The 13640-nt window shown below is 39.3% G+C and overlaps 1 protein-coding gene across 2 annotated transcripts in view; it reads left to right on the forward strand.

Moving 5' to 3' along the window:
* Positions 1-13640, forward strand: part of col15a1a (collagen, type XV, alpha 1a) — a 129862-nt gene that overhangs the window by 82509 nt on the left and 33713 nt on the right. For both annotated transcript variants that reach the window (XM_079805942.1, XM_079805943.1), the window contains exons 28-35: positions 456-512; positions 4035-4085; positions 4232-4273; positions 5435-5456; positions 6730-6831; positions 6942-6967; positions 7051-7131; positions 7261-7405. In XM_079805942.1, the coding sequence (XP_079662068.1) occupies positions 456-512; positions 4035-4085; positions 4232-4273; positions 5435-5456; positions 6730-6831; positions 6942-6967; positions 7051-7131; positions 7261-7405 (526 nt within the window). The remainder of the gene's footprint in view (positions 1-455; positions 513-4034; positions 4086-4231; positions 4274-5434; positions 5457-6729; positions 6832-6941; positions 6968-7050; positions 7132-7260; positions 7406-13640) is intronic.

Consider the following 13640-nt stretch of genomic DNA (forward strand, 5'->3'; position numbering starts at 1 on the left):
TACATTGCCCCTGCCCCTAAACCTACCCATCACACACACACACACACACACACACACACACACACACACACACACACACACACACACACTGCCCCGCCCCTAAACCTACCCATCACAGGAAACTGTGCAGTTTACTTTCTGTGAAAAAAAACTCATTCTGTGATTTATAAGCATTTTGAACACACACACACGCACGCACACACACACACACACACACACACACACACACACACACACACTCCAGTGTAGATCAGCTGGTCTCTATGTGAATATATTGTCATTTATTCCTGTGATCAAAGCTGAATTTATCATCATTACTCAAGTCTTCAGTGGCACATGATCCTTCACTAACCATTCTCATATGAGGATCTGATGCTCATTTATGATTATTATCAGTGTTGAACATGTGTTAGTCTTTGTGAAAGAGTTGTAATGATGGCATTGTGTGTCCTCAGGGTCGTCCAGGAACCAACGGCCGGAAGGGTGAGAAAGGAGAGTCTGTCGGCTTACCTGTGAGTATATCCATGTGTCGTGTATTTCACTGACAACTCATCTTTATTCTGAGACAGAGTCATCAAAACCAGTCCGTGGAGACTTCACTAGAAAAATCACTTTAAATGAGGAACATCACAAGTGCAGTATGACTATATCATTGCGTTGTCTTAAAAACCGTCTTTTGAGCAGAACTACTTCCACAGTTTGAGCCCAAGCCTCCATCACTGATTCTGAAACATGACTTTACATTTACATTTAGTCATTTAGCAGACGCTTTTATCCAAAGCGACTTACAAATGAGAGCAATAGAAGCAACTACAACAGTCAGAGGCTACAGTATGCAAGTGCTGTAACAAGTCTCAGTTAATCTAACACAGAACACACAGGATTTTTTTTATTTATTTTTTTTTATAAATAATTTAGACAGACAGAAAAATGAATAGAATGTTAAGTGCTATTCTTGATTGGTCAGGTGCTGCTGGAAGAGATGCGTCTTTAGATGTTTTTTGAAAATGGCTACAGACTCGGCTGCTCGAATTGAGATAGGCAGGTCATTTCACCAGGTGGGGGCAGTCCAGGAAAAGGTCCGTGACAGTGATTTCATGCCTCTCTGGTATGGCACCACAAGGCGTCGTTCACTGGTAGAACGCAAACTCCTGGAGGGTGTGTATGTCTGAACAAGCGAGTTTAGGTATATTGGTGCAGAGCCAGTGGTTGCTTTGAAGGCGAGTACCAGTGCCTTGAATTTGATGCGAGCGGCTATTGGTAGCCAGTGGAGTCTGATGAAGAGAGGCGTGACGTGCGCTCTCTTCGGCTCGTTAAAGATCACCCTCGCCGCTGCATTCTGGATCAGTTGCAAGGGTTTGATAGTGCATGCCGGAAGGCCCGCTAGAAGAGCATTACAGTAGTCCAGTCTGGAGAGAACAAGAGCTTGGACCAAGAGTTGTGTGGTCTGCTCTGATAGGAAGGGTCTAATCTTCCTAATGTTGTATAATGCAAATCTGCAGGACCGGGTTGTTGCAGTAATGTGGTCAGTGAATTTTAGCTGATCATCGATCACAACTCCAAGATTCCTGGCTGTCCTGGACGGAGTTATGGTTGATGATCCTAGCTGAATGGAGAGATTGTGATGAAGTGCTGGGTTGGCTGAGACCACAAGCAGTTCAGTCTTTGCAAGGTTGAGTTGCAGGTGATGCTCCTTCATCCAGGCAGAAATGTCTGTTAGGCAGGCAGCAATACGAACACCAACCGTGGGATCATCTGGTTGAAATGAGAAGTAGAGTTGAGTGTCGTCTGCATAGCAGTGATAGGAAAAGCCATGTTTCTGAATGACCGATCCCAGTGATGACATGTAGATGGAGAAGAGAAGTGGTCCAAGCACTGAGCCCTGTGGAACTCCAGTGGCTAGATGATGTGACTTAGACACTTCACCTCTCCATGACACCCTGAAGGACCTACCTGAGAGGTAAGACTTGAGCCACTGGAGAGCAGTTCCTGAGATGCCCATCTTACAGGAGGATCTGGTGGTTAACTGTGTCAAAAGCAGCAGACAAATCCAGTAAGATAAGTACTGTGGATCTGGAAGCCGCTCTTGCCTGCCTCAGTGCCTCCGTAACCGAGAGCAGGGCAGTCTCAGTTGAGTGGCCGCTTTTGAAGCCTGATTGGTTGATATCCAGGAGGTTGTTCTGTTCAAGAAACGTAGAGAGCTGGTTAAAAACAACTCGCTCGAGTGTCTTTGCAATGAAAGGCAGAAGGGATACCGGTCTGTAGTTTTCTAAAAGTGCTGGGTTCATAGAGTGTTTCTTAAGCAGTGGGGTTACCCGAGCCTGCTTAAATGCTGTGGGGAAGGTCCCGGTGTGAAGAGAGGTGTTGACAATGTGAGTGAGTGCAGGAGTAACAGAAGAAGAAATGGCCTGAAGGAGGTGAGTGGGGATAGGGTCAAGCGGACATGTAGTGGGGTGGTTGGAAAGGATGAGTTTGGAGACTTCAGCTTCAGAGAGCAGAGAAAAAGAGGGGAGTGTATGTGTTATGGTTGTTGAGATGTGCGTGTCGGTTTGTGGTGCGGAGAATTTTATGACTTTAGAGTAACGGAGGAACACGAGTCGCTTCACTGAAGATTATTGAGTATTATTATGAACGAGAGATCGACTAAACGAGTGTATGACCTGCATCTGATACAGCATTCATTCTTCAGCTCCATGCCCAGAATATTATATCCGTCATAAAATCAGTGTGAGCGCCCGCTGAGGAAAGATATCTTTGTGTTAGTCCTTTTAAAAGATGAACGCACTAAAACAGCTTCCCTGTGTCCAACAGTCCCTCATAAAGACAGTCTTTACCGCATCTAATGGTGTAATAATGAACCTGTCACTGAAGTCCATCTCACAATCACTGACCGACCCGTCCTCAACACCAAACACTGCATATTTACATCAGATCATATTTACTGAACAACAATAGCCAACAGGAAATCAACACAAGCAAAGCATTCAGTCAAACGTCCAGAAGCGGCGCTCTAGATTCATTGAGTGATGATTTGCCATTTGTTATGAACACCTGATGATAACAAGCATGATCACCAGTTTCAAGTATCAGTGTTGGAGTTATAAAAGCCAGAGGAGCCAAGAGAAAATGTGATCAAGGGTTGGTTGTTTTGACTTGACTCTCATTTAGAGCTTAATCTCGGAGTTAGGTTTACTTTATTGGTTAAAGCATAAGATCTGACATTTTCGATATAATCAGAGGGATTTTTAAAAGTTGTTCTGATCAAAAAATGTTTAACTGCTCTATCACTTAGACATCAAGAATCAGCGTATGATTCTCAACAGTGGTGACCATCAGTGCAAAACCTCATGCTGTAATGTCACAGGGCTTCTGTAATCAACATTGTAAAATGAACACATCAGCCATAGGATCAGAGATTGGGCTCAGAATTATCTCAGTTCATCAGGTTCACATGATGACTATGGTACAATAAAAAAATAATCAACACCTGAAGACATTTTTAGTACCATTTTATAAACACATTTTAAGTAGCCATAAGTAGTATTTAAAAAGCCAAACGACAAACTAAAGACTAAACACTGATCGCCATAATGAAACAACGACTTGATTTCCTTCAGTGAATCTGCTTGTTATAATCAGGTGTTCATCACTAATGGCCAATCATCCCTCAATTAATCACTTAATTATCTCATTAACTTTAACTCTGCTTCAGAGTTACTTTAACACTCTTGAGTGTGGGGTCAAATAAACTCTGAAGAGAGTTCATTTAACACTGGGGTGTTTGCTGTGTATAAGATCCAGTTTGTGCCCGTGGCATTCTTTAAAGCATCATGTCAGAAGTTTTTCTCTGTAAGAGATGAGAGATAGTGCCCGTTCAGCTGCACACACTCCTCATGAAGCGTCTCCAGAGCACAGCCTGTTATAATCAGTGTTCCTGTCTGTCATGTGTTGATATCCCGTCCATCACACACCCTCAGTGTGTTTCAGGATGTGTGTGATGGTCTCTAATATTCCCATCCCTGTTTGTCCCAAAGGGGCCGCCGGGTCCACCGGGACGTCCAGGGCCGTTCAGCTGTCCCAGAGGAGTAAGTGTCTCGTCTCTGAGCTTCTGTCTCATTCAGACTGTGTGTAGTGAGTGTGTGTAATTCTGTTGTAGTGAGTGTGTGTAGTGCTGTTGTATTGAGTGTGTGTAGTGCTGTTGCTCAGTGTCCTTTACCTCACGCTCCTACAGACGGTGTTTCCCATCCCTCCTCGACCCAACTGCAAACAGCCCGTAAGTCACTGGATAATATCATCTTCATCATCTTCATCATCATCTTTTAACTCTTAATCTCTCTCACTCTAACCCTGCTCAATAATTATTTCTCTAAATGATGGTTTATTTGTCATAATTAAAGGAGAAGTGTGTCATTTTTGCACCAAAACAAAAATGATGACAGTATTATTTTCAGTTATAATAAAGTGCCCTTCTTATAGTGTAATTATATATTTATGTAATTAGTAAGAAATATTAATTAAATACATGGGTTACACTTTATTTTAAGGTGTCATTGCAGTGTAATTATATATGTAAGTACTGAGTAATATTAATTAACTACATGTACTACGGGATTAGGGTTTGCTTGATGGTTGTAATTATGTATAATTTACTGTAACTATGGTAACTACATTTATAAGTTTAACGAGGACACTGTAATAATAGATCTGCAAGCACAAAGAAGCAGCCGCAGACCGACTGCAAACATGAGTAAAGACATTTGGAGACAATTTTAAGCAGAAAGGTTGAACCCACGTAAATACAGTGAGTTATAGAGACAATTTCATGTTTTGTTTAACTATAGCGCCACCAAGAGGCACAGTTCCACCGCTTGTGTGTGCCCCCATAAAGAAGTGTGTGAAATGTGGTGAAAATAACTAATTTAATTTATAGACATTTATATTTATGAACAGATAATAAATGACCCACACCTGACTTTGATTGCATTTGTTGCCACTTACAATCAACATTTTGACATTTGGCCCGTGCGCAATATTACAACGTTGCACAAACCATAAGGCGAAACCTCGCATGTTTGGTATCGTTGGACTCGGCAAGGGTTCAGGGATCTGAGGAGATGACTCCTGTGAAAATAAGTCAACCACATGCACAGTTATAGGCATGGAAATAAATCTCAACTAGGTGGCGCTGGTCCGAAACTCCTCAGACTCTTTCAGGACATCATGATGACCCATACCAAGTTTTGTCACTATACATTCATGCCTTATTAAATAATAAGAAATCTAATGATTACCTGTGCTTGGCCCCTAATAAAGTCTTACTGTAATATTTTATTTGTTTACTATTCAAATTTGTATCATATTAAATATTATATATTATGTGTTATGTGTATTATGTGCATCACACATCTGTCTTTCTCTCTCTGCTGTTCTTCAGGTTAATGGAGATTCTACAAAAGGTTAGTTATTTTATGATTATCATACACTACTGATCATAAATTACTTTATTTTATTCATCAAGGACACATTAAACTGATCAATAAATGCTGTTCTTTCTATTCATCAAAGAATCCTGAGAAATCAAATGTATGACGGTTTCCACAGAAATATGAACTGATAATAATCATAAATGATCATCAGATCCTCATATGAGAATGATTAGTGAAGGGTCATGTGACACTGAAGACTGGAGTAATGATGATAAATTCAGCTTTGATCTCAGGAATAAATTACACTTTACTATATATTCACATTTGAGTAGTCAATAGTTACAGGGATGTGTGTGTAATGCTGTTGTAGTGAGTGTGTGTAATGCTGTTGTAGTGAGTGTGTGTAATGCTGTTGTAGTGAGTGTGTGTAATGCTGTTGTAGTGAGTGTGTGTAACGCTGTTGTAGTGAGTGTGTGTAGTGCTGTTGTAATGTGTGTGTGTGTAACACTGTTGTAGTGAATGTGTGTAGTGCTGTTGTAGTGAGTGTGTGTAGTGCTGTTGTAGTGAGTGTGTGTAATGCTGTTGTAGTGAGTGTGTGTAGTGCTGTTGTAGTGAGTGTGTGTAGTGCTGTTGTAGTGAGTGTGTGTAGTGCTGTTGTAGTGAGTGTGTGTAGTGCTGTTGTAATGTGTGTGTGTGTGTAACGCTGTTGTAGTGAGTGTGTGTAATGCTGTTGTAGTGAGTGTGTGTAATGCTGTTGTAGTGAGTGTGTGTAACGCTGTTGTAGTGAGTGTGTGTAGTGCTGTTGTAATGTGTGTGTGTGTAACGCTGTTGTAGTGAGTGTGTGTAGTGCTGTTGTAGTGAGTGTGTGTAGTGCTGTTGTAGTGAGTGTGTGTAATGCTGTTGTAGTGAGTGTGTGTAGTGCTGTTGTAGTGAGTGTGTGTAGTGCTGTTGTAGTGAGTGTGTGTAATGCTGTTGTAGTGAATGTGTGTAGTGCTGTTGTAGTGAGTGTGTGTAGTGCTGTTGTAGTGAGTGTGTGTAACGCTGTTGTAGTGAGTGTGTGTAGTGCTGTTGTAATGTGTGTGTGTGTAACGCTGTTGTAGTGAGTGTGTGTAGTGCTGTTGTAGTGAGTGTGTGTAGTGCTGTTGTAATGTGTGTGTGTGTGTAACGCTGTTGTAGTGAGTGTGTGTAGTGCTGTTGTAGTGAGTGTGTGTAACGCTGTTGTAGTGAGTGTGTGTAGTGCTGTTGTAATGTGTGTGTGTGTAATGCTGTTGTAATGTGTGTGTGTGTGTAATGCTGTGTTCAGGGGTCGTGTCCTCCTCGTCTGTAGAGGGCGCCGTCTGCTCGTCGCCCGGGGCCAAAGGGCAGAAAGGGGAGCGGGGTCTTCCCGGCCTGCCGTCGCTCTTGAGTACGTACATCCTCATAACACACTAGAGCTCTCTGACTTTACGTCTTCACGTCATGCGTGTCACTGTCCAATCACACGTGTTCATGAGTGTCTGATCCGCTCTCTCATAGGCGACACACTGGGAGCCAAAGCCACCGTGAGTTTCATCTCAGATCTCCTCCTCACGTACGGTCAGCAGTGTGAGACATTCATGAGTGTGTGTGTGTGTGTGTGTGACAGGATGATACAGGCTTCAGAGGAGAGAAAGGAGAGAAAGGTGAAGCGGGGATGCCCGGGGATCCTGGGAAGTCTGGTTTGGTGGTGAGGGACACACACACATCATTTATTATCAAAGTCAGCTCTGTTGATCGATACTGACTGTTGTGTGACTCGATGGGCTGGTCAGTTTTACTGCTGTGAAGTGTGTAATAATGAGTGTTTGGTCAGCAGGGGCCTAAAGGGGAATCTGCTGTGGGGTCTCCGGGTCATCCAGGACCACGAGGACCCCCTGGTGCACCGGGTTTGGGGAGAAGGGGTTTTGCTGGACCTCCGGGGCCGCCAGGACCTCCTGGACCACCTGGACGATACAGCTCTGGTGAGAACAAACACCAATCACAACACACCGCTCCAGCCGACCAATCAGAGCACAGTGTGCTTTACAGAAGAGACAGGAAGTAGTCAAGTCATCTTTATTTACTGTATATAGCTCTTTTTACAATGCAGATTGTTTCAAAGCAGCTTCACAGTGTTAAACAGGAAAATTTACATTTACATTTACATTTAGTCATTTAGCAGACGCTTTTATCCAAAGCGACTTACAAATGAGAGCAATAGAAGCAACTAGAACGGTCAAGGGCTACAGTATGCAAGTGCTGTAACAAGTCTCAGTTAATCTAACACAGAACACACAACTTTTTTTTTTTTTTTTTTTTTTTTTTTTTTTTTTTTTTTTTTTTTTAAATAAATTAGACAGACAGAAAATGAATCGAATGGAATGTTAAGTGCTATTCTTGATTGGTTAGGTGCTGCTGGAAAAGACGTGTCTTTAGCCGTTTTTTGAAAATGGCTACAGACTCGGCGGTTCGAATTGAGATAGGCAGGTTATTCCACCAGGTGGGGGCAGTCCAGGAAAAGGTCCGTGAGAGTGATTTCATGCCTCTTTGGTATGGCACTACAAGGCGTCGTTCACTGGCAGACCGTAAGCTCCTGGAGGGTGTGTAAGTCTGAACAAGCGAGTTTAGGTATATTGGTGCAGAGCCAGTGGTTGCTTTGAAGGCGAGCACCAGTGACTTGAATTTGATGCGAGCAGCTATTGGCAGCCAGTGGAGACTGATGAAGAGAGGCGTGACGTGCGCTCTCTTCGGCTCGTTAAAGACCACCCTTGCCGCTGCATTCTGGATCAGTTGCAAGGGTTTGATAGTGCATGCCGAAAGGCCCGCTAGAAGAGCATTACAATAGTCCAGTCTGGAGAGAACAAGAGCTTGGACCAGGAGTTGTGTGGCCTGCTCTGATAGGAAGGGTCTGATCCTCCTAATATTGTATAACGCAAATCTGCAGGACCGGGATGTTGCAGTAATGTGGTCAGTGAATTTTAGCTGATCATCAATCACAACTCCAAGATTCCTGGCTGTCCTGGACGGAGTTATGGTTGATGATCCTAGCTGAATGGAGAGATTATGATGAAGTGCTGGGTTGGCTGAGACCACAAGCAGTTCTGTCTTTGGAAGGTTGAGTTGCAGGTGATGTTCCTTCATCCAGGCAGAAATGTCTGTTAGGCAGGCAGCGATACGACCACCAACCGTGGGATCATCTGGTTGAAATGAGAAGTAGAGTTGAGTGTCGTCAGCATAGCAATGATAGGAAAAGCCATGTTTCTGAATGACAGTTCCCAGTGATGACATGTAGATGGACATGTAGATGGAAAATAATGCAGTTTCAGGCGGAGTCTAATCACGGTCTCTCAGACACTTCAGGGATGTGTTGGTTGTGTCTAGCGCAGGTCCAGCATCTGATCCGGATCCGGCTGACTGCAGTAAACCTCGGGATAAACAGAGAGACTAGCATTAGCGTAGATGCCGTTCTTCTGATGATGTCACGAGTACATCAGGTGTTATGGGAAGTGTTCCCGGTTCCGGCTGAACTAGTTAATGCAGCCTAACAATCATTTCATTGAAAAAGTGTTTTATGTGTATGCCACAGTAAAGAGATGTGTTTTTAGTCTAGATTTAAACTGACAGAGTGTGTGTGCTTCCCGAACAATGTTAGGAAGAGTTCCAGAGTTTAGGAGCTAAACTGGAAAAGGATTGAGCGCCTGCAGTTGATTTGGATATTCTCGGTATGATCAACTGGCCAGAGTTTAGAGAGCGCAGTAGACGTGATGGAGGATAATGTGTTAAGAGCTCAAGTACTGGAGATAAACCATTTAGTGCTTTGTAAGTAATAAGCAAGATTTTAAAATGTATGCGATGTTTAATAGGCAGCCAGTGCAGTGTTGACAGAACTGGGATAATATGGTCACACTTCCTGGTTCTAGTAAGAACTGGAGCTGCTGTGTTTTGGACCAGCTGGAGTTTGTTTATTAGGCGAGCAGGGCAACCACCCAGTAGAGCATTACAATAATCTACAGCTCATCATCATTACAATAATCTACAGCTCATCAACATTACAATAATCTACAGCTCATGAACATTACAATAATCTACAGCTCATCAACATTACAATAATCTACAGCTCATCAACATTACAATAATCTACAGCTCATCAACATTACAATAATCTACAGCTCATGAACATTACAATAATCTACAGCTCATCAACATTACAATAATCTACAGCTCATGATCATTACAATAATCTACAGCTCATGAACATTACAATAATCTACAGCTCATCAACATTACAATAATCTACAGCTCATGAACATTACAATAATCTACAGCTCATCAACATTACAATAATCTACAGCTCATGAACATTACAATAATCTACAGCTCATCAACATTACAATAATCTACAGCTCATCAACATTACAATAATCTACAGCTCATCAACATTACAATAATCTACAGCTCATCAACATTACAATAATCTACAGCTCATCATCATTACAATAATCTACAGCTCATCAACATTACAATAATCTACAGCTCATCAACATTACAATAATCTACAGCTCATGATCATTACAATAATCTACAGCTCATGAACATTACAATAATCTACAGCTCATCAACATTACAATAATCTACAGCTCATGAACATTACAATAATCTACAGCTCATCAACATTACAATAATCTACAGCTCATGAACATTACAATAATCTACAGCTCATCATCATTACAATAATCTACAGCTCATCAACATTACAATAATCTACAGCTCATCAACATTACAATAATCTACAGCTCATCAACATTACAATAATCTACAGCTCATCAACATTACAATAATCTACAGCTCATCATCATTACAATAATCTACAGCTCATCATCATTACAATAATCTACAGCTCATCAACATTACAATAATCTACAGCTCATCAACATTACAATAATCTACAGCTCATGAACATTACAATAATCTACAGCTCATCAACATTACAATAATCTACAGCTCATCATCATTACAATAATCTACAGCTCATCAACATCACAATAATCTACAGCTCATCAACATTACAATAATCTACAGCTCATCAACATTACAATAATCTACAGCTCATCAACATCACAATAATCTACAGCTCATCATCATTACAATAATCTACAGCTCATCAACATTACAATAATCTACAGCTCATGATCATTACAATAATCTACAGCTCATGAACATTACAATAATCTACAGCTCATCAACATTACAATAATCTACAGCTCATGAACATTACAATAATCTACAGCTCATCAACATTACAATAATCTACAGCTCATCAACATTACAATAATCTACAGCTCATGAACATTACAATAATCTACAGCTCATCAACATTACAATAATCTACAGCTCATCAACATTACAATAATCTACAGCTCATGAACATTACAATAATCTACAGCTCATGAACATTACAATAATCTACAGCTCATGAACATTACAATAATCTACAGCTCATCAACATTACAATAATCTACAGCTCATCAACATTACAATAATCTACAGCTCATCAACATTACAATAATCTACAGCTCATCAACATTACAATAATCTACAGCTCATCAACATTACAATAATCTACAGCTCATCAACATTACAATAATCTACAGCTCATCATCATTACAATAATCTACAGCTCATGATCATTACAATAATCTACAGCTCATCAACATTACAATAATCTACAGCTCATCAACATTACAATAATCTACAGCTCATGATCATTACAATAATCTACAGCTCATGAACATTACAATAATCTACAGCTCATCAACATTACAATAATCTACAGCTCATCAACATTACAATAATCTACAGCTCATGATCATTACAATAATCTACAGCTCATCAACATTACAATAATCTACAGCTCATCAACATTACAATAATCTACAGCTCATGATCATTACAATAATCTACAGCTCATGAACATTACAATAATCTACAGCTCATCAACATTACAATAATCTACAGCTCATCAACATTACAATAATCTACAGCTCATGATCATTACAATAATCTACAGCTCATGAACATTACAATAATCTACAGCTCATCAACATTACAATAATCTACAGCTCATCAACATTACAATAATCTACAGCTCATCAACATTACAATAATCTACAGCTCATCTACATTACAATAATCTACAGCTCATCAACATTACAATAATCTACAGCTCATCAACATTACAATAATCTACAGCTCATCAACATTACAATAATCTACAGCTCATCAACATTACAATAATCTACAGCTCATGAACATTACAATAATCTACAGCTCATCAACATTACAATAATCTACAGCTCATCAACATTACAATAATCTACAGCTCATCAGCATTACAATAATCTACAGCTCATCAACATTACAATAATCTACAGCTCATGAACATTACAATAATCTACAGCTCATCAACATTACAATAATCTACAGCTCATCAACATTACAATTTATTACAATAATCTACAGCTCATCAACATTACAATAATCTACAGCTCATCAACATTACAATAATCTACAGCTCATCAACATTACAATAATCTACAGCTCATGAACATTACAATAATCTACAGCTCATCAACATTACAATAATCTACAGCTCATCAACATTACAATAATCTACAGCTCATGAACATTACAATAATCTACAGCTCATCAACATTACAATAATCTACAGCTCATGAACATTACAATAATCTACAGCTCATCAACATTACAATAATCTACAGCTCATCAACATTACAATAATCTACAGCTCATCAACATTACAATAATCTACAGCTCATCAACATTACAATAATCTACAGCTCATGAACATTACAATAATCTACAGCTCATCAACATTACAATAATCTACAGCTCATGAACATTACAATAATCTACAGCTCATGAACATTACAATAATCTACAGCTCATCAACATTACAATAATCTACAGCTCATGAACATTACAATAATCTACAGCTCATCAACATTACAATAATCTACAGCTCATCAACATTACAATAATCTACAGCTCATCAACATTACAATTTATTACAATAATCTACAGCTCATCAACATTACAATAATCTACAGCTCATCAACATTACAATAATCTACAGCTCATCAACATTACAATAATCTACAGCTCATCAACATTACAATAATCTACAGCTCATCAACATTACAATAATCTACAGCTCATCAACATTACAATAATCTACAGCTCATCAACATTACAATAATCTACAGCTGATGAACATTACAATAATCTACAGCTCATCAACATTACAATAATCTACAGCTCATCAACATTACAATAATCTACAGCTCATCAACATTACAATAATCTACAGCTGATGAACATTACAATAATCTACAGCTCATCAACATTACAATAATCTACAGCTCATCAACATTACAATAATCTACAGCTCATGAACATTACAATAATCTACAGCTCATCAACATTACAATAATCTACAGCTCATGAACATTACAATAATCTACAGCTCATCAACATTACAATAATCTACAGCTCATGAACATTACAATAATCTACAGCTCATCAACATTACAATAATCTACAGCTCATCAACATTACAATAATCTACAGCTCATCAACATTACAATAATCTACAGCTCATCAACATTACAATAATCTACAGCTCATGAACATTACAATAATCTACAGCTCATCAACATTACAATAATCTACAGCTCATCAACATTACAATAATCTACAGCTCATCAACATTACAATAATCTACAGCTCATGATCATTACAATAATCTACAGCTCATGAACATTACAATAATCTACAGCTCATCAACATTACAATAATCTACAGCTCATCTACATTACAATAATCTACAGCTCATCAACATTACAATAATCTACAGCTCATCAACATTACAATAATCTACAGCTCATCAACATTACAATAATCTACAGCTCATCAACATTACAATAATCTACAGCTCATCAACATTACAATAATCTACAGCTCATGAACATTACAATAATCTACAGCTCATCAACATTACAATAATCTACAGCTCATCAACATTACAATAATCTACAGCTCATCAACATTACAATTTATTACAATAATCTACAGCTCATGAACATTACAATAATCTACAGCTCATCAACATTACAATAATCTACAGCTCATCAACATTAC

The sequence above is a fragment of the Gobio gobio genome, assembly GCF_949357685.1.
Source record: "Gobio gobio genome assembly, chromosome: 23".
In the NCBI taxonomy this organism is placed as follows: Eukaryota; Metazoa; Chordata; class Actinopteri; order Cypriniformes; family Gobionidae; genus Gobio; species Gobio gobio.